Source organism: Citrus sinensis, chromosome 4 (assembly GCF_022201045.2).
Source record: "Citrus sinensis cultivar Valencia sweet orange chromosome 4, DVS_A1.0, whole genome shotgun sequence".
Taxonomy (NCBI): Eukaryota; Viridiplantae; Streptophyta; class Magnoliopsida; order Sapindales; family Rutaceae; genus Citrus; species Citrus sinensis.
In genome coordinates, this window is record NC_068559.1 from 28,722,071 (window position 1) to 28,742,118 (window position 20,048).

General features: G+C 35.7%; 5 protein-coding genes across 10 annotated transcripts; 2 read left to right on the top strand and 3 right to left on the bottom strand.

The window, feature by feature from the left end:
* Positions 1–1,849: 1,849 nt before the first annotated feature.
* Positions 1,850–5,358, top strand: LOC102622080 (calmodulin binding protein PICBP). Its single transcript, XM_006482921.4, has 2 exons — positions 1,850–4,980; positions 5,072–5,358. Exon 1 carries the CDS (start codon positions 2,135–2,137, stop codon positions 4,964–4,966), a length of 2,832 nt encoding a protein of 943 aa, XP_006482984.1. The 5' UTR covers positions 1,850–2,134; the 3' UTR covers positions 4,967–4,980; positions 5,072–5,358.
* Positions 5,359–5,672: 314 nt separating this feature from the next.
* On the bottom strand, positions 5,673–7,962 carry LOC102621026 (uncharacterized). 5 transcript variants are annotated; one of them, XM_006482919.3, is made up of 6 exons: positions 7,714–7,961; positions 7,365–7,520; positions 6,998–7,082; positions 6,566–6,696; positions 6,355–6,476; positions 5,673–6,210 (listed from the first exon to the last, which is right to left on the bottom strand). In XM_006482919.3, the coding sequence occupies exons 3-6, from the start codon at positions 7,080–7,082 to the stop codon at positions 5,901–5,903; spliced, it is 648 nt and encodes a 215-aa protein (XP_006482982.1). In that variant the 5' UTR covers positions 7,365–7,520; positions 7,714–7,961; the 3' UTR covers positions 5,673–5,900. The 5 variants fall into 5 exon arrangements, with proteins under 5 accessions (XP_006482982.1, XP_006482980.1, XP_006482983.1 ...); XM_006482917.3 differs by having other exon boundaries at positions 7,365–7,544; XM_006482920.3 differs by lacking the exon at positions 7,365–7,520 and having other exon boundaries at positions 7,714–7,962.
* A 3,548-nt stretch (positions 7,963–11,510) lies between these two features.
* Positions 11,511–14,323, top strand: LOC102620574 (scarecrow-like protein 3). 2 transcript variants are annotated; one of them, XM_006482915.4, is made up of 2 exons: positions 11,511–12,018; positions 12,511–14,323. In XM_006482915.4, the coding sequence occupies exon 2, from the start codon at positions 12,536–12,538 to the stop codon at positions 13,976–13,978; it is 1,443 nt and encodes a 480-aa protein (XP_006482978.1). In that variant the 5' UTR covers positions 11,511–12,018; positions 12,511–12,535; the 3' UTR covers positions 13,979–14,323. The 2 variants fall into 2 exon arrangements, with proteins under 2 accessions (XP_006482978.1, XP_006482977.1); XM_006482914.4 differs by having other exon boundaries at positions 11,513–11,925.
* Positions 14,288–15,094, bottom strand: LOC102620286 (dirigent protein 22-like). The gene has a single exon (XM_006482913.4). The coding sequence runs from the start codon at positions 14,954–14,956 to the stop codon at positions 14,402–14,404; it is 555 nt and encodes a 184-aa protein (XP_006482976.1). The 5' UTR covers positions 14,957–15,094; the 3' UTR covers positions 14,288–14,401.
* A 246-nt stretch (positions 15,095–15,340) lies between these two features.
* LOC102620000 (protein trichome birefringence-like 38) lies at positions 15,341–17,651 on the bottom strand. Its single transcript, XM_006482912.4, has 5 exons — positions 17,258–17,651; positions 16,371–16,542; positions 16,097–16,275; positions 15,818–15,976; positions 15,341–15,709 (listed from the first exon to the last, which is right to left on the bottom strand). Exons 1-5 carry the CDS (start codon positions 17,569–17,571, stop codon positions 15,412–15,414), a joined length of 1,122 nt encoding a protein of 373 aa, XP_006482975.1. The 5' UTR covers positions 17,572–17,651; the 3' UTR covers positions 15,341–15,411.
* Between the last annotated feature and the right edge of the window lie 2,397 nt (positions 17,652–20,048).

The following is a 20,048-nucleotide window of genomic DNA, read 5'->3' on the forward strand; positions in this document are numbered from 1 at the left end:
GAAAGTTTCACCATTCAGGAAAATTGGACAAGAATCTTGACTGGTATGTTATCTCATATGGGTACAAATCATTTGGATTGTTGCTAAAACAAAACTGAGCTTGGAACTGAAACTCGATAAATTTTCTAGAACCATTTAACAGGAAACAAGATAACATGGGATATTATATTTCATGTGAATATTTTAGTACACCATGAAAGAGCTAAGCTGGCTTTCTGATGCACAGCATGTGGCGCCATGATAGCTTGTAGCCCTTTTCAATGGCAAATGACTGCAGAAGAAGCAGAAACTCATTCACATTTTGATGGTTAAACATGTAGTGTTTCTGTTTCTTTCTGCACTTTGGTCCCAATAGGTTGTCCGCACAACGCTCCTTCGTGCAATACCTAACATTGTCAAGATTGTAACAAGCAGAGAAATTGAATGTGTTTTTAAGTTCTTACTAGCATATTCTTAGATGGTGAAATTGGTAACGTGTAAAGGGCAAGCTCGATTGGTCAAAAACAGGTATACCAAATTCTCAAATTTCAAAAAGAGCAGCTCATTTCTAGTTAAGTAACTGGGACTTTATGGTCAAGAACTAGCAGAGAATAAGAGGAGTTTCTTGGCCATCATGAAAAGTAAGAACACGGGTCATTGCTAAGCTTGATCCAAATTTTGAAAGCAATTCGGTATGGATAGAATAAAGTTGCTAGCGTTTACTAGCATATATATATATATATGAGATATATTAAACATGTTCATTATAATATGCTTAGCTTATTGTAATAATTTGAAATTTTGAACTGTCTAATGCCTCAAACCCAAAGTCCAACTAACTAATCGTTGGGCGGCAGAAAGTTTTCCATTTCAAATCATTTGTCGGCTAAATTGATAAAATACGGTTCAGAATTTAGTCCCAATATGATGATAAACGAGAAATCAGATGGTGCACAATCTAATTAATCAATTTGATCTAAAATCTGTCTAAATCAAAACAATAACCTCAACTAAACCGATATTTTAAATTAGTTTTTGGGTTTCATCAAAACGATAATGACCTTTTAATTCCCAATTTAAATAGCAAAAGGCCGGTGGAATTATAGGAAGAAAGATTATGGAAATTTGGGTTATTATTTTCTTTCATTATTTATCAAAATTCTTTTCTTTATTTTTGCTTTTTATTCTTTAATAGTGGGTGGTGGGCCATAACGAAGAGGAGCGTGTGCTTAATTGGACCTCTCTGGGCCCACAAAAGCAGCTTATTTTCGCCGACCACTGAAAACTTAGCTGCGTCTTTTCTAAAAGTGCCCCTGTGTGCTGCCGGCCATTTACCTCCCTTCGTGGGTTCTCCAGCCCACAGTTTCAACTCAATTTAACAAGCCAAAAATTGGTTGACCAAAATTACATTAATACCCTAACACAGTCCTTCTGCGATTAGCATAATGTATTTGAAACTGAGTGTGTTTTGGGCATCAACAAAAACAATTAAAAGTACTTTCCATATGTATTTTCCTCACAATTACAAAGTTACAGTTGATGAGATGTTCTTTTATGCAAATGCATCGCTTTCATTTTCATAATCAAATGTTAATTTAACAGGACAAGATGATTTGTTTTTGTTTTTTTGTTGGGGGGGGGGGGGGGGGTCAATGCAGCCAAATTTTGGATAATGGCCGTATCGGTAGAGGTTATATATTATGCATCAAACACAAGGGGATAGGGATTATCCACATGATGAAGGGTAGTTATGTCATTGCACAAACATAGGTTAGGACATCTAATCACACATTAATTTAAAACCCCTTCAGAATTATGAAACAAATCAGTGCCGTATGTAAACTAAACGAATCCCATTTTCTAACCTAATAATTCATTTCAGAAAATGCTAAAAGCAAAAGGGACCCAGTTCTGCAACGCAACGCAACCAAACCAAACCAAACCACACCTGTTATCTATCATGCTAAGTTCAAATTTGATCAACTAGAAAGCCAAAAAGAATCTCATATTGTTTTGTCCCTTCCAACTTTCAATGCATTTTCCTTTTCTTTGTTATGTAGTTTTCATGCTAAAACAATCCGCAGGAATCAAGAAACCTGAAAACTAACCTTATGTCCTTTTAGCTGATACTTCAGGTTCAGGTTTTTGTTTGAAGATGGTGCAAAGAAAGGTATCCAACAAGTTTGGAATCCAAGCTGATCATGTTAAATCAGAAACACGCTTGGCAAATCGAAAACCATCATCTTATGATGGCAAGAGTAGAGGCCCTGATATGAAAAAGAAAATGAAAAGGTCAAGATCGATCAAGCTATCAGATATTGAGAGCTTGAGATCATCATCATCATCAACTTTGAAACAAAGCATCTCACAGCCTGGAAAGCCACCTCCTTTGAATGTCAAAACAACAGCAGCAATAGCAGCTTCACAAAAACAGATTCCTGCAAGAACAACTTATGGATCACCAAATTACATGAAGGGTACCAGCAGTTCAGAGGCAAGAAAAGAAAGTTCCCAGGTAAGTGCCAAGAGAAGCTCTGCTAACTCAAAATCAAAACTTGGCTCAGGTCCTAGTAATAAGCCAGCTAGAACTTTAACAAAGTCATCTAGTCTGAAGCTGGTGAGGACTTTAACAAAGACCCCCAGTTTCAAGCATGTGAGAGCTGGTTCTAAAAAATGTTCTAGAGTTGTTCTCTGTGCTGATGTGAATGCACAGAGAGCTACTTGTTCTTCAACTCTGAAGGACTCAAAGTTCCCGGATTATCTTGTGCTTAATCTTGGGGGTACTGAAGTCGAAGGAACTTCAGTTACAAAGGTGTGTCCGTATACTTATTGTTCTCTTAATGGTCATCATCATAAGCCTTTGCCACCATTGAAGTGCTTCTTATCGGCAAGAAGGCGAATGTTGAAGACACAGAAAAGTTTCAAGTTGGAAGCTCTATCTCCACGTGAAGTGAAACCAGCTGGTGAAAAAATGGAAGGAGTTGATGCAGGGCAGGTGATTTTTTATAACAAACCTGCATACTCAGAAGGAGATCTGAACAGCTCACCTCCGTCTCCTCCTATGCAAGAAGGGGGCATAGATTTTTTCATTAAAATCTATGCTAAGGGTAAAATAGAGAATAACGAGTCTATTCATGGAGATTTTCATGAAGCAGAAGTGGAACAGAGCAATAAAGAACAAATTTCTGAGGATCTTTCTGCTGGGTCACCGCGGTCTGAGATTGATTTCAAGGAAAATCTTGAACAATACAGTGAAATTGCTTCTATGGGAGCTAATAACATGGAGGGGATTCCTGAAGAAGAGAAAGTTGAGGATCTAGATAAAGACTACTCAGCAATTGCAGCTCAAACTGAAGGAGTACTTCATGTTGCAAGTGACTTTAAAAATAAAAGCAATGACAGCAGTGAAGAAAGTGGTAGCATTTCTGAAGCTAGCAATATGGAGTGGGAGGAGGGTCAGTTTCCTACCCTAGAGATTGATACGGAAGCTGTTGATTCAATGAAAAATGAGAATGAATCAAATTTTGATCATGGTTATTCATCGGACATCGAGAATCAAGATTTGCGTGGTGAGCCCATCGCCAAATCAGACAACACTGTTGTTTATGGCAGCGAGAAGATTCAGGCTGATGAAATCTTTGAAGAAGAAAGTGCATGCTCTGAGACACGACAAGAGGACAGTGATTGTGAAGTGGATGGCACACCCCAGAATTTGGAGATCATTGAGTCTGGCCAATTGTCTGAAAGTGATCGAGAATCTACCACCGAGGATGCTGAGACTCATTTGATCAGGGTTATGATCGCTTCTGCTTGGACAGAGGATCCAATTGTGGAACCAAAAACTTCTATCGAGGAGAGAAGCAGAATACCTGAAGCAATGAATGATATCCCCAGAATTGGTCCTCAAGTTGGAGATGTTGAAAACTACTGTATTCCTGAGGAACAACAGAAGGATAAATCTCTTCAAAATGATGACTTGGCCGTCTGGCTTCAGAAACAAATGTCTGATTCTTCCCTGAATTCAGATGAAACAGATCAGGTTATAACAGATGAAGATTACAGTGAGAGCCATGAGAATGTGGATTCAAAAACTGATCAAAATGTTGCCATTGGTGAATATGCTTTGGAGCAGGAAAAACCTAACTGCGAAGCTGGAGATCACATGGAAGGGAAAGAACAAGTTCCTGTTACCAAAAGATCAATTGGAGTCCAAGTTCCTAATGATTTGTTTGAAGCATATCAAGATGGTGTAAACATAGATGACAACCAAAACCACAACATCATCGACCCTGGCCTGCTTGAAAACTCTGCTGAAGACAGTAACAGCAGCCCATTTCTAGTTGATGAAATCATTCCGGCTGAAAATCAAGAGCAACGAACAGAATGCAAGAATGAGGGCAGTAATGTTGCTGAGAACCAAAACATTTTGGATTCTGAGGAGGAGAGTGATTCGAGCATGAATAAAATCAGCTTGGCTGAGAGTGCGGTTGGAGAAGTTGAGAAAGTGGAAGTCGATGACAGCAGTCAGTCAGAAACAACAGAAACATTGCATCTGACTGGTGCTGAGACCATCACAAAATTGAAGAGCACATCACTTCCCTTAAAGAGTAAGTCCAACCATAAATTGTCAATCATTGACGGCAATCAAAAATGGACAATAAGATCCAAGAGACCAGCCACTAATGAGGAGGAAATGAGGAACTTCAACCCACGAGAACCAAATTTCCTGCCTGTGGTTCCCGATCCAGATGCAGAAAAAGTTGATCTCAAGCATCAGATGACGGATGAGAGGAAAAATTCTGAGGAATGGATGGTTGATTATGCACTCAGACAGGCAGTCACCAAACTTGCTCCTGCTAGAAAGAGGAAGGTGGCACTACTAGTTGAAGCCTTCGAAACCGTCATCCCGGTACCTAAATTTGACATACACCTCAGGGATTCCTCAGCAACTTTTGCTCCTGGAAGACCAATTCAAGCTTGTAGCTGATGTTGATAGCTTAGGTAAACAAGAAAAATCAATACTAGGACCTTTCTCCTATATTTAACAAATATGCTGAACTCTTTTTTGACTCATACGTTACTCTGAATGCAGGTGAGGGCCATGCAAGTTGGCCAGACTTATGTTTTAAGAGTAAGCTGCTTCTCAAACATACAGGAAAATCAACTAGATGGAGCAATGGTGAAGAAGAAGATAGAACTACAAATACGGTTACTGGTTCTTCTAAGTGGTTCAAGTGAAGAGTGTCTGTTTAATATTGTGTAATAATAGTAGAAAATACGGTGTCTAGTTTCTTCAACTGGACACTCTCAATCTATCCTTTGTTGTTGTTTTAGTGGACCATGATAATTTATTAATGAATATCTGTTATTACGTACTAATGGTTATAAATTAATTCAGTTTATGTCTGACTAATAACCATTTGCACTTCTCTACTGACAAATCGATGAATCCCATAAGTGACTTAAGTTGCCGACTGCAACTCTTTTAAGTGTAACCAATAAGAATATCAACAATCAGTTTCAAGACGCAGACCGGGCACTCGAGACCAGGAGGCAAATTGGATTCGGAATAAAATGATTATTGGCTACAGTCAATTCACCATCAATGCTCTCAGAAGCAAAAATCAATCATTCTGTTCATTTGCTCTCTTCGTCTTTATCAATTATTCCTATACCTTACCACATTTACTGGGTTGATTTGTAAATGCAAGTATTTACTGTCTATTCAATACCCTTCGACATAAATATAATATCAGTTCCAGTCTTTTCAACAAGATCATAATTACAGATTATGGAAAGGAACAATATTTTCTTCAAAAACTGAGATCCTACAAAATTTACTGCCTTACTGTAGGCAGATCAGCACATTTCCATGCCAGTGCGGACTATCATTTCCCAATATCATTACACAATGACACCAACTACTTTTGAACTTCTAAATGAACTTGGATCGCAGGCGTTTCAAGAATAATTGATTCAAGCTCTCTAAAGTGATTCTCTAGGCGACTGCGGTCTGAACTTTGATTTTGCAAACCTGTTACATTGGAGCCACCTTCAGCACCCTCACTCTGTTCCACTGCTTTCTTCGTCAATATATCATCATGAAACAACTTAAGGGCATCTGTTGTTGAAAGAGAGTGCACAGATTCATACAAGCTCTGGAATTTGTTCCTTTTCTCTTGTGTTTCAATCAACATCTCTTTCAGCTCATTGGGAAGGCAAACCAGGGCACTTCAAGAAGGAAAAACCAAAATCTAATTAAACAAAATATGTATACACGTATATATCTCTCATGAACTCAAGAAATTCAAATTTTTATGCAAAGGTACATACCACTTGTATATATATATTTTTTTCATTTTCTTATTAGCATACCTGGTAACACCTCTAACCAGACCCCAATTGTATCCAGAATGAAATGACTCCTTAAAGCCCATATTAAATCCCTCTTGTGCAGAGGTTTCTTTCCCCGCTAGAAGTCCATCACGATATCCAATCTAGAATTTATCAAGCATGATATTAATGTAGGTTTGAAAAGTATCATACATTTGCACACAGGAAAAATATGAAAACAAATTTAACATACAGTGTGGAATTGATCACGTCTCCTCTGCCACTCTCTGTCTAAATCAGTCTCTATATCAAACTCCTCATTGGAGCCACCCCATACAGATCCATCATCACCATCCAGCAAATCACCTCCATCACAACCTGAAACTAAACAATGCAATGCATGTCTTGCGTTTAAAAGGAATTTATCCATCACAAAATGCACGCAAAGATATCTCTTTCAACATTAGCATGCAATTTGCTTTACGCCTAACCGTTCTATGCTTAAACATAAGAAAATTGGATGCATTTCAATTTTCTGGAGAATTAAACCGTTTTCTCTTAGTTCACATCCCAATTCAGGAGCTGTAACTCAGCTTATAAACTTATTGAAAAGCATTTTACATACAACTTTAATAATGGTAAAACCCAAAAAAAAAAGTCATTTATATCAAATAATAATTCTTACGATTGGTAGTTGAAGGAGGATCCAATTCTAAGTCTGATAGCTGCAAACTCTCAGAGTAAAGAGTTTTAGCAATACTCCCCTCCATCTACACAACCAAAAGCAAATATAAAAATAAGTAATAAAATAAAATCTAATTTCTAACAAGAATTATTATTGATCATCACTAGCTCACAAACTCAAAGAGAAACACATAGAACTCAAACACAAATACATAATCTCATACAATTGACTAGGTACTTGCCTTTCTGTTACTCAGAAAAAAGTTTATTGAATAGAAACTTTATATAACAAAGTAAAACCCTCTAATGCCTATTCTTTTACAGTTCTAGTCCATTAAAGAAAAACCCTCTATTCTTTAATGCCTTACCTATAAATTAAAAATCATAAACGCGTTATTGAGCCAACTGGGAGTAGGCATGAACCACTTTGGGTCAGCGTTTGCTGAATCCGATCCAGACCGGTTGATAGGTTGTACTACGAAACCAAGCCGGGCAAGCTTCGTAACAAGTGGAACCGCAACAAACTGGAAAATTCCAATCCGTTTCGGCTGGGTTACAACAGAAGATCAGGTTTAAATTGGAAAGTTGAAAAAAATAATAATAATAAAGGTGCTCACAAACCAATTGAATTATTTATTCATAACATTTTACAAACAATCAATTTTGAAATCAAACCTAAGAAGACCTAAAATCATGGCGCTGTTTCCAGAAACTGACCGTACAAGGCCGCAACCTCAAAAATGAATCAATCACAGCCGTCGACTTGAAGAAGAAGTGACACGCGGCACCAAGGAAGATGGATGGCGGCCTAAGGTTAAATACTCATCTCCGTGGGCATATTGAAAACTTCAAATTATTTAAGGGATAGATATTCTCATTAAAGAGAAATTTCTAAGATAAATTAGAAATTAGAGAATTAACTCATCAATTTATTTATGTTTCTGTAGATTAATTTCTCTTCTTTATAAGAGAGAATTAGATTAAAGGCTCCTACCGTACAGTTTTTAAATATAACAGGAGTTCTTATCCCAAAAAATATATATATTTTAGTTGTTCGGTAGAGTTTTTGTTTTCATTAAAAATTATATAATTATTTCAATAGATAAATTTTTTAAATTATATTATAAAAAATAAAATAAATTTTTTTAAATAAATTAAAGATATTTGAGATAATTTAACTATTTAAAAAAGTCTTATAATCTATATTCTCTAAAATCTTAAATTTTAATTTATACTAGTAAATGTAAAATAACTTATTTAATTTTTAAAAATTTATTTAAAATATAAACAAACAATATTAAAAAAAAACTTAACGATTAAATCAATATTATTTTTCTATTATATATGCAAAACCAATAAGATGTGATGAACACTTGTGTTTTGTGGATGTAAGGAGGAAAATTAAAATATATATTTTAATAAAATTTAACTAAGGGTAATTTTAGTATTTGAAAGGAGTAGTGATATTTAACCTCTCATTTTTATCTCATCTACCCTCATTAATTATTATTTTAATATTTTCTTTTTTCTCCTTATACAAAATTACTAAAAAGGATAAATAAAATTACATTGTTATCTATCCTAATTCTCTAATTTCTTTAAGTCACCTATGCTTTTCTTCTTCTTCTTTTTTTTTTTTGTAAAATTTTTTATTGTAATTCTCCTCTCCCTCTCTCTCTCTCTCTTCAAGCAAATAGTTAGTTGTCCAAAAACAAGTAAAGATGGGAGATGTGACTCGATAAAAGTAGCAAAGGCTCAAAAACTACCTAAAAAAATTCTAATAATTTAGACTTATGACGCCTACTATAGTATATTAGATCCACGAATTCTGCATTCGGTACCAAATTCTTGCTAAAACTGTAATGGCTGTAGTTGCCCGGCACCTTCGCCAAGAGCTGCAACAACAATTGCACTACTATGTGAGAGGATCAAACGCCTGAGTTTTGACACTGACGGTAAATAAGGAAGTATATGGGGTATACTAAGAGAATGATTATTTTAAAAACTTTTGACGGGGTTGATTGAGAAATGTAGGCTGGTGAGATAAAATTTTAATAGGGTTGTGGGTGGGTTTGGTAATTCAAATTTTTTTGTGGAAGTGGGCTTGGTAATGACAAACTTACTGTGAGCAGTGCCACTTCCGTTCTTGATGTTGTATTTACCAAATATGGTATTATAATACCCTAATACTAAAGATGTGTTTTTAATAAACTATATTACATTATATTGTATTAACCACATTACATTATGGTATATTGCATCACGGTGTACTACTTTAAGTTATAATGTAATATTATGGTTGGTATAGTATGGATTATATTATATAAATAAATTTGTTTTATATTAATGTTAAATTGAATTAATATTTTATTTAAATGTATTAAATTTTAGTGTTTATTAGTAATTTTTTAAAATAAGCATTAAATAATTAAAAAAGTATATTTATTATAAAACAATATAATATTTAATTATAAATTTATTTTCATTTATTAATGTCAAGTATGATTGCTTAATTTAAAATTATTTTTAAATTTAGTATTTTAGTAAATACTAAATGTTTAAATAAAATTTATAAATTTATTTATTATTTATTAAATAATAAATGATTAACTAGACTTAAAATACTTTTTACGTATTTAAAGTAAAATATGTAAAATGATTCTATGCAATAAAAGTAGAAAAATGTATTATGATTTATTTATTAAATATTTAGATTTATTACTGTATTAGATTTTCATTTAAATATAAATATAAATAATAAATTAATATTTAATAAATTTAAATTTATTCAAATTTATTAAATAATAAAGCCAAATGCTTATATTTAAAATATAAACAACATTTTGATTCAATACGGCATAAATCCATTTATTTTATACTTCTTTTTATTTTATTAACTATATTTTTAATGCAGTGTAATGTAATAAAAAAATTACCGCCAAATACAAGGTGGCATAAAAAGAGTGTTTTAATATAATACAATAATGCCAGTTGGCAGAGGCTGAGTCAAGACTTTGAATTAGGTGGACAAGCTGTTAAGAATTTTCAAACAACTCCAAGCCCGTGACATAACCCCAATTTTGAGATTAAATATTAAGCCACCGCTTTTGTCTCCTTCATAAAATTTCTATTCTCCTGTCAAAATTCCTCTCCCCAGAATAGAATCTGCCAACTTTTCGCTGAATTTTAGAGGACTTTATACTCGTCCCTCAATGACCTTATTGAGTTTAAAGAATCACGATAGACAAAATGCGCGGCTGCAAAGCTACAAAAAGAAGTCATTCCTTGAAAACATCACCTCTAAACATTGTTACAAACGATGGTACTGCTAAAGACAACGAGAATTGATTTTCATGCAAAATGCCAATTTGTTTCCCTTTCAGTGATATATATTATTAGCTAGTTAATCAAACCTCGGAAACGCCTGATAATTTGACAAACATTTGCTTTGTATGTAGCGAACTTGTATAGATTCGATTCAATCCAAATCCACACTCCTCCATCTTCATCTTGCTTACTTCATTTGCGATTCAAGATCTATATATGGTCAAGATGTTTATTAGCAGGCATAGTTTGACTTGCATAATTTTTATCGCCATTTATAAATGCAAACAAAAAACGTCACCTGGATAACTTCACAGGAAAGAAAATACAAGTTGGTTTTTTGCTGCTAATGGTTTGAGGAAAAAACAATGATGGATTCTTTGATTTGGTCTCTTATATTTGTCATCTACTTGTCTGACGCAATAGCTGACTCATTCAAGAATTGTGCACTCAATGTTAGCTTGGTGAAGCAACTTGTGAGAAGCCTTTAAAGAGGTGAAGAAGGTCTTGTTCTGCAAAAAGAAGGTCACCCATTTAACTGAATTTGTGCGAACAAATCATGAAAGAGCCAACAAAGAAAAGTACTGTCCACTAAAGCTACCCCCACAAAACCAAAAGTAAATAAACATAACAGAAAAAAGCAGAAGAAAGAAGAGAACAAACAAATAGCTTAGTAAGTGACTGAGTGCCAACATATAACCACTAGTGGATTCTGATTATCAAATAGGATGATGTGGTTAATCACTAATCCTGGATTTTTTTCCTGATTTGAAAGCTTAATCTTTTGAAATTATATACTATTGTATTTTCAAAAAAAAAAAAGTCCCAAATGGGCTTCTTAGTTGGATAGATACTCCAAGGACTTCCCACCAAGGTTCCACCCCTAAAGTTAAATCTTCAATCTACTTTTGGCTTTTCCCACAGTCTTCTTGTTTCCTTGTCCTAATGCAAGAGGAAAGAACCAAGTGGATGGTCTATGCCACTGAAAAGAAGACAAATAATGGACTTAGAGGCACCTGTAAAGCGCTTCCTTGCAATCCCCACTTTCACCCACTAACCAACAAGCAAAGACTGTTGTTTTGTTTTGTTGGGCATGTTTGGATTGATGTTGTGTTTGAGCATAATTCCAAGTTTAGGCCAGCTCTTATTCCCATCCACTTCACGTAATGACAAAAAAATATAAAAAATTAAAAAAATCAACTTTTAAAGAGAGAATGAAACAAAACAATTTTTCATTTTTGTGCTTGTGCTTGTGCTCTATTGTGTTGCATTTCAAGAAATTCCATATTCCTCTGATCCCCCAAAGGACAACAAAGTAATGAAGACAAAAACAACCTCTTGTGTTGTCGTCAAAGCAGCCATGGAAAAGTCCTTCAAAACAAGAGCTTTAATTTCAATTCGTCCACTTTGCAGCAAAACCCCAGCCCACGAACCCTATCTAATATCTCTTAATCCACTTTGAGGAACTAGGATACTTGCGTTTGCCTAACCAAGATTGCAACTTTTTCTCTGGGTTTTTGCTAAACTTGAAAACCCAGCTGGGAATTTGAATTTGCTGCTTTGTTTCTTTTGTAATTCTCAGGAGGAGCTTCTGAGCTTTCTCTGGTGAGTCCTGTTGATATTTCTCGATTTTGGCTGCTTAGTTTGGAGAATTGTTAAAGTAGTACATTCGGCTTGCTCTGTGTTTTTACAAAAGATGTGAGTTTTCTTTTGTTTTAGACATTATTCATTTAGGGACTTTTAGTTGCTGAAATGTGTTTGGAAAGCTAGAAAATAACATTATGAGAGTAGAAATGCAGAATTTTTTCACTCATCTGATTGGCCTCGTTGTATAAGCTGCATTCATGTGTTTTTGAGGGTGATAACTAAATGAAACATTTAAACAAATTTATAAAAGAAAACACTTACTTTGTTACTCCTTTTCATTTAAATGTTGTTTTTTTTTTCACTCGTTTTTCTATCTTATTTTCTGTACTGAAATAATTTTGCGTAGTCACTGACAAAAGAAGATAGCAGACAAGTACTTGAACTTATCACATTCTACTAGTGATTTTTCAGCTGGGACTGTTGTTATTCATTTTTTTGAAAAATTAAACCATGTTTCATTTTCCTCTATTGACGTCTTTCAAATTTGATTGGTAACAACATGATCTATTTCTGGCTGAAAATATTCTCTGCTTTGCATTTCAGGGAAAGGAGTTTGCTTTTATTGTGAATGGCAGGAATGGTTCAAGAGGACGGAGCATCATCTGCATCATCATCACCCCTCCAGTTCTTCTCTATGATGTCACTGTCACCTGCGTTCGGATCACCTTATCCATGGCTTAGGGAGTTGAAATCTGAAGAGAGAGGCTTGTGTTTGATCCATCTCCTTGTTGCCTGTGCTAACCATGTTGCTGCTGGCAGTGTTGAGAATGCAAATATTGGCCTTGAGCAAATTTCCCACCTTGCTTCTCCTGATGGTGATACCGTGCAGCGGATTGCTGCATATTTTACCGAGGCACTTGCTGACAGAATGCTAAAGGCCTGGCCCGGACTGCACAAAGCCCTCAATTCAACGAAAATATCATCTATAACTGAAGAACTAATCGTTCAAAAGTTATTCTTTGAGCTTTGCCCCTTCTTAAAGCTTTCATATGTGATAACAAATCAAGCCATTGTAGAAGCTATGGAAGGAGAAAAGATGGTTCATATTATTGATCTGAACTCGTTTGAACCTGCCCAATGGATCAACCTACTGCAGACATTAAGTGCACGGCCGGAAGGCCCACCTCATTTGAGGATTACAGGTATTCATGAACAGAAAGAGGTGCTAGAACAAATGGCTCTACGGTTGACAGAGGAAGCTGAAAAATTGGACATTCCATTTCAATTCAACCCTATTGTAAGCAAATTGGAAAATGTTGATCTTGAGAGTTTACGTAAGACAGGAGAAGCTCTTGCAGTCAGCTCTGTCCTTCAGATGCACCGCCTCTTGGCAACTGACGATGAGATGCCTAGGAGGACTTCACCGTCAGCATCAAGAACTTCAAGTTCTAGTCACTTGCAAAGAGTATTGCATATGAACCGGCGCACCTTAGGAGAGTGGCTTGAGAAAGATTCTGTCCTTATGTTTAGCCCAAGCCCTGATTCTGCATCAGCATCAGCATCAGCATCAACCCCCTTGTCTCTAGCTGCTTCCCCAAAGATGGGAAGCTTTTTAAATGCCCTTTGGAGTCTCTCGCCAAAAGTGGTGGTAGTAACTGAACAGGAATCAAATCATAATGGGCCAAGTTTAATGGAGAGGGTCATGGAAGCACTGAACTTTTATGCTGCAATGTTTGATTGCTTGGAGTCTACCATGTCGAGAGCATCCATAGAGCGGCAGAAAGTTGAGAAGATGCTCTTTGGAGAAGAAATAAAGAATATCATAGCATGTGAAGGAATCGAGAGAAGGGAGAGGCACGAGAAGCTTGAGAAATGGATTCTCCGGCTTGAGTTAGCCGGATTTGGAAGAGTGCCATTAAGCTACCATGGTATGTTGCAAGCCAGGAGGTTATTGCAGAGCTATGGCTATGATGGTTATAAGATCAAAGAAGAGAATGGATGTCTAGTTATTTGCTGGCAGGATAGAACCCTCTTCTCTGTATCTGCCTGGAGATTTAGAAGGTATGATTGAAATTATTGACCATGCAGGGAATGTGTTTTTTTTTTTTTTTTTCTTGCCTTTTTTTTCCTTTTTTTTTTTTTTTCCTCTTTCATTTTTCTCGTTTTCTGTACAAAGGACCTTGTGTTTTACTTTCTCTGCAGTTGCATAGTGTTTCCTTGGAAAGGTTTGAGCAACTTCATCCTCTGTTCCAAATTTTTTCTCTTTTTTATTTGTTTATCGATTTGTTGTTAATATTTTCTCAACAAGGAACTTTTGTGTATTCTGTGTGATTTATCTCCTCGCTGTTAACTATTGGAACAGTTTGAGTAATCCGCAAAATAAATAAAATTTAACAACATTATTAGTTTAATTTGACATGATTAGAGGTGGACATCTTGCTAACAAGAAAGAAAATTCATGCCTCCTATTTTAGCTAGCCCAATATGAACATGATCAATAGTATGTTACATGAACATTATACTCGACAGTGGCATCTCCTGTCTTGAAATCAAACGCTATCGTATGTGCCAATGCATATCCATGAGCAGACCTAAACAATCCACTGCCTCCAACAATTGGCATTTCTCTCACATCATCCATAACAGGGTTTCTCCCAAGAATGCTAATGCTACTCCCGTTATATGTACCTTCCATGAAAGCAAAATTCATAACCATAAGTAAAGAAGCATCTTGTTGGGAAGCTATGGCATACATTCCTTGAGCGCTTCCTACTAGCTTTGACGTGGGTTCAGGTCCTTCTGTTAAGGGATCGTCAATCATCACTGTACTTCCAAAGCTGTATGCTGTACCATTTGGGGGGCCGGCAATTCTGACAGTTGTTGGGTTCTTGCCGCCAACAATATCATGGAAATAGAAGTGAAGGTGGGTTGTTTTCTCGAAACGTTTTATCACTATTCCTTCTGTATATTTTTCACAGAAAGCTCCATTGCTGGTGGTGAGAAGTGTTGAAAAGATAGTAAAGAGAGTGTAACTGATAGAGGAAGGCATATTGAAATTCTTCCAAAATAATACCCGTGAATGAAGAACAAGAACTTTTGCGTTTTAAATGCTGTAGAAAGGGGAAAATTTGATGCTATGCAAAGTCATCATTTCTGATTATATTGACGCATGCAAAGGTGGTTGGCTTTTTTATGCTTAAAGATAAAGCGTTTGCTTCCTTGAACTTGAAGAAAAGAATGATTGTGTTCCATTCCACCACTCTTATTGTGTCTAAAGAGAATGCTCTTTGCAGGAAGAATCAGCCAGTATGTCTGATAAAATTTGACGTTTTATTATACAAAAAATAAATCTAGTAGCTTAAATGAATTGATCTAAAATCAATGTAACACCGTGTTGCCTTTCGGTACCTCATTCATCAGAGAGAGAAAATGATGAGCTGGCTAGCTTGAGTAACTATACTGTATAAATTTCTGGTTTCATCTTTTGTGTCTCAATTGCTGTTTTTAACCGTTGTTTACAAGAGCTGTATACAGAAGTTGATTCCAGGTGTCTGGAAGTCCAGCAACACACCAGTGGGTGCAATCCATGGCCTTGAAGCCATTAAAGGAGCTTGGATGTGCATCCTTTCTTAGCTGTGAAAGAGTTGTTATATCAAGCAAATGAACTGGTTTCTTGACAGTTCTTAAAACATCTTTGACCACCAATGCTGCCTCTGGTAAACCACCCGGATACTTTGATCCAACTATTGGTTGCTTCTCGTTTGCACAGTTTGTCACTTCCGGTTCATCCCACTCTGTGCCACTAATCACACATAACCCCAAAAATAATAATAATAATAATAATGTTCACCAAAAAATGATGAAACTAATTGATAAGAAACGGAAAAAGCAATTGAGATAGGCGACTGACTTGTAATGTGATGGAGAAACTCCTTGGAAAATGACTGTAGTTTTTGTTGTATCAACATCTGAATCAACCCATTTTGCCCATGTTTTTAAGCCTTGGCGAAAAGCATCCATGCGGTCCATGTCCTTTAGAATCTTGTTATCAAATTCAACGTAGTCCCATCTGCAAGCAAAGGTTGTACCAAATGCTCATGCGTTAATTTCAGGTCAGATATTGTTTATATGTATATGCAAGAACATTAATTGAGCTGAAACTGTGTTGACGGAGCCAAGCTGGTCTTACGGTTGCTTAGGTCCTCTGCGGTACCACCAAAGCCAAGTGTTAAAAACCAGAACATCAATGTTCTTCCATATGTTGCCATCCTTAAGGGAATTAAGTTTCAGAACTCGACCAACGTTTTCAACTACTTGTATGTCTACCAAGTACAAGGAATGGAATAGTATCACCGAAACGTCATAGTCCTGCAAAATATAGTCGAAGCTGTTAAAGGTTTTGCACTTTTGCATGGCAATTCTGAACAAAAATTCGCAACGATTTGTAAAGTTAGTTCAATTACCTCAAATATCACTGTGGTAATTGTATCATTTGACTGTCCGATGATGTTGGTATTGGGTAGAGCAGTTTGAAGTAGGCATAGAAGTGATTGCATCTGGTTCAGGCTGACTGAGTCCCCTATGAACATAATTTTCTTGCCGCTCAACCTCCATAGAAAATCTTTAGCATCAAATCTGCAATGTGAGCAGTATAAAGAGAATTGAGCAACTATTTCAGCGGCATTGAGGCATAGTCTCAACTCTTAAGATTAATTCCAACTTTCACGGACAAACGAGGTAACACAGATTATGATACTTGTACATATTGTCATTTGGTTTAAAAATCAGAGAACGACAGATCATTTCACCATAAGAGACTAGAATTGTCGTTGAAATGCAAAAGAAAAGTACGACAAGTCGATTGTTAGTCACTGCTAGACTGCTACAGCCAACTTTGTGCTTCTCCCGGAACGTGAAGGACCGAAGAAGACACAAGCAATATAGGCCAAACAAGCCCTTAAACGTAGATTATTATTATAATATAAGTTGCTTTCCCTATTTTCCTACTGGTGAAATTCTTTCTCGTGACCGGTGATAAAAAAGTGAAGGGAATTCTCGAAGATGATGCATTTCAATTTATCAAATCCCAAATAGTGGTTAAAAATCTGCAATCATTACATGTGCAGTTTCATCATAAACAGTAACAATGTGACTGACTAATGCTTTTGCAACGACTAAAACTTTTCATCCACTTGATTATCTGACTAAGCTGGCTGCGTAGGTAGGTAAAGACTCGACGTTAATTGGCATAATTATTAATACACGTACAGATTGACGGATAATTGGGTGGGGAGAGGAAGAGGAGGAGGGTGAATAAGTGACAAAATTAGTAAATATATGGTTACCTCACCTGGGCAAGTCGCAGTTATCAGGCTGCCATCTGTATTTCAAGTAAAGATGATCGGGCCGCCCACACTCGTTGCAGTCAAATTCTTTGCGAATGTTTGGACAAGCTGATGAATCGTAGAGAGGATACGACTCGTCGTACACCCATCTCCCTTCATACGCATTGGCGCAGCTCCTTTCGACAGGCTGTCTTCTCCACTTGGCACCAGCATCAGCGTCAGCATCGATATCTGAATTTACCACAAACAAACACCAACAAATAACAATGATGCCAACATTAATCAGTTCCGAATACGATCTTTGTTTCCCAGAACCCATGTTGATTGTTTCTCGAGAAAAATGGAGGGAGTTGAGAGAAAGTTAACTCTCTCTCTCTCTCTCTCTCTCTCTCTCTATATATATATATATATATACACACACACACGTGTATATACATATATAAGCATCAAGCAATGCAACCATTATTAACTAATTGAATCAAAGTAAAAGACGACAAATGAAATTGACAGCTCTGTTCCTTTTTTTCTATTAATTCTTTTTTTTTTTTTTTGGGGGGGGGTCAAATTTAATTAATTCTGGAAATAATTAAAGCGTTACTTTGTCTTGAGCTCTTTGTACTAACATCGAATTCAACTTTCAAGCATACGTAATTCTTTCTTTACCATAGAATGAAAGCGCCATATCTTTCTGTTCAGCCAACGCCTTTTCCCGTCCGTGACGTGAGCTATTTATTTATCCATCAATTTTTCTTTCTTTTTTTATTTTTTTAAAATTTTCTTAACTAAGTACCTGCTTTTATCAATCAACTGTTTTTCCCATAAACGTTATCAACTGAAATATCAATTTCAAGAGGATTTTTTTTTTTTTTTTTGAGCTCAAGATCACTAAAAGCTTTTGTTTAGTTAACTATTTTAGTGCGATATCAATTTCAAGAGGATTTGTTTTTTTGGTTCTTGGAAAGTATTGTTGATGGAATGACTTTTAAGTGAGGGTTGGTGGCGGTGGAGGCTGGATTGGTTGAACAAAGAACATGAGAAAGTCCAGAAGTAGATCCGTGAGTGAATTGGTCTAGAATTTCACATGCAGCACATGGAAAACAACCCTGTTTTAAGAGCAATTCATTATTTAATGGTGGCCTCTTCCTTGCATTTCTATCCATAATCAATCATAAGGGAAAAATTATAAAATAAATGGATCCAGCGGAGGGAATGAAAATGAATGTATGTATGTTGAATGCTGTCTTATTCCATAAAATATAATAGACAAAAAAAAAATTGTCAAAAAGTTGAAACATGGAAATTGCCCGTGATTATTTTGACTAGAACATGTTATTGAATTATTGAGATGAAAATTTTCTAATTTATCACAAAATATTGTTCAGGTGGGTGTTTGGAGATTCCAAGATCAGTGGGAGTTCTTTATGCTTTAAAAAGAGAACAAAAAAGGTGGCATACCAACAATGTGGAACTATTAAAATTGGGATTAGTTGCAGGTCACAGAGTTGACATTACACACTCATGAACTTGCAATCAAAGCAGTTGGTTTAGGAAGTACTAAGTAGGTGTTGAACCATCTATTGCATTTTTATATTAGAATATTATGTTGGGTACGTATTTTCACTATTTTGTATGTGTGTGTTTGTGTTTTTATTTTTAAATTCTCTAAACCGAAAAAAAAATAATGGATTTAGAATTTTGACAAAGAAAAGGAATTCATTATAGCTGGACCGGAGCACGGTACAATCACAAAATTTAATTAACAATACCTATCTTATATGTAATACATCTTCATACATGAACAATACGCGTGTGTATGCGTGCGCGCGGGGGTGGGGGGGAGGGGGGGGTCACACACTATTTGCCTGTAAGGATGTTACATTAAATATAAGATAGGGATCCAATTTAATTTCATCACTGTCCCCTGGTTATTTACTTGAAAAACGCGCCCACGTAAAATCTGACAAATTCAGCCCGACGCCGGAGCTCACTTAGATCGTTTGAACTAGAGCCCAGCCAAACGCCCAACAATCACTAGCTATATATTCAGAGGGCCCAAATTGTTTCTTCTTCTTTCAGACAACATATTTATAGTCAATGAGAAGCTTATTAGCCAAGTGCCAACTAAAAAGGAAAATTAGGATAAAACGACTGAAAATTCAACCAAAAAAACACCCTAACCTAAAAGTTGCTTCACTTCAGCAAAGAGACAAACCGGTTGTTCTTGTTCACGTACGTTGCAAGCAAGGTTTCGTTTATTAACTTTTAGCCATAGCACATAAATCATCAAAACTTTGTATAAAATCAACAGCAACAACAATAATAACAAGAACCACCTAATAGTCTTATAGTAAATCATTTTCCTTTTCAACCTTATGTGTAGAAGCGATGAGTCTTTTGCTTATGTTAATGAATATTGATTTTCTTCAAAATCTTTGGAAGTAGATTATATCTGGTTTGAACCTATCTAAATATTCAGTAAAAACTTCTTTATATTGATAATGTAGGGACAAAATATTTTTATTATAATGAGAATATTTTAACTTAATAAAAGTGTGATTACTAAAATTATTGGTCCAAATGAATATAGAGGTACAATATGAACTACATTAAATTTATACGATTGGGAATTTATAAAGTTATCTTAGAAGTTTAAACGTTTGCATTCTCTTTAATGTTTTTTCTCTCCATGTGATGAATTAGGATTCTCTTATGATCTAATCTCCTCCTGATAAAAAATACACGTGAGTGATTGATAGTTAATAAATAAATAAAATAAATAAGTTAAATCCTATCCAT

Excerpts from the sequence above, each read along its gene's own strand:
- LOC102621026 (XM_006482920.3), bottom strand. The coding sequence starts at position 7,082 with ATGGAGGGGAGTATTGCTAAAACTCTTTACTCTGAGAGTTTGCAGCTA. Across the intron at positions 6,477-6,565 it reads GACGTGATCAATTCCACACT|ATTGGATATCGTGATGGACT; the intron begins GTATGTTAAATT and ends GATAAATTCTAG. Across the intron at positions 6,211-6,354 it reads CTGGTTAGAGGTGTTACCAG|TGCCCTGGTTTGCCTTCCCA; the intron begins GTATGCTAATAA and ends TCCTTCTTGAAG.
- LOC102620286 (XM_006482913.4), bottom strand. The coding sequence starts at position 14,956 with ATGCCTTCCTCTATCAGTTACACTCTCTTTACTATCTTTTCAACACTT.
- LOC102620000 (XM_006482912.4), bottom strand. The coding sequence starts at position 17,571 with ATGGGTTCTGGGAAACAAAGATCGTATTCGGAACTGATTAATGTTGGC. Across the intron at positions 16,543-17,257 it reads GATAACTGCGACTTGCCCAG|ATTTGATGCTAAAGATTTTC; the intron begins GTGAGGTAACCA and ends CTCACATTGCAG. Across the intron at positions 16,276-16,370 it reads TTACCACAGTGATATTTGAG|GACTATGACGTTTCGGTGAT; the intron begins GTAATTGAACTA and ends TATATTTTGCAG.
- LOC102620574 (XM_006482915.4), top strand. The coding sequence starts at position 12,536 with ATGGCAGGAATGGTTCAAGAGGACGGAGCATCATCTGCATCATCATCA.
- LOC102622080 (XM_006482921.4), top strand. The coding sequence starts at position 2,135 with ATGGTGCAAAGAAAGGTATCCAACAAGTTTGGAATCCAAGCTGATCAT.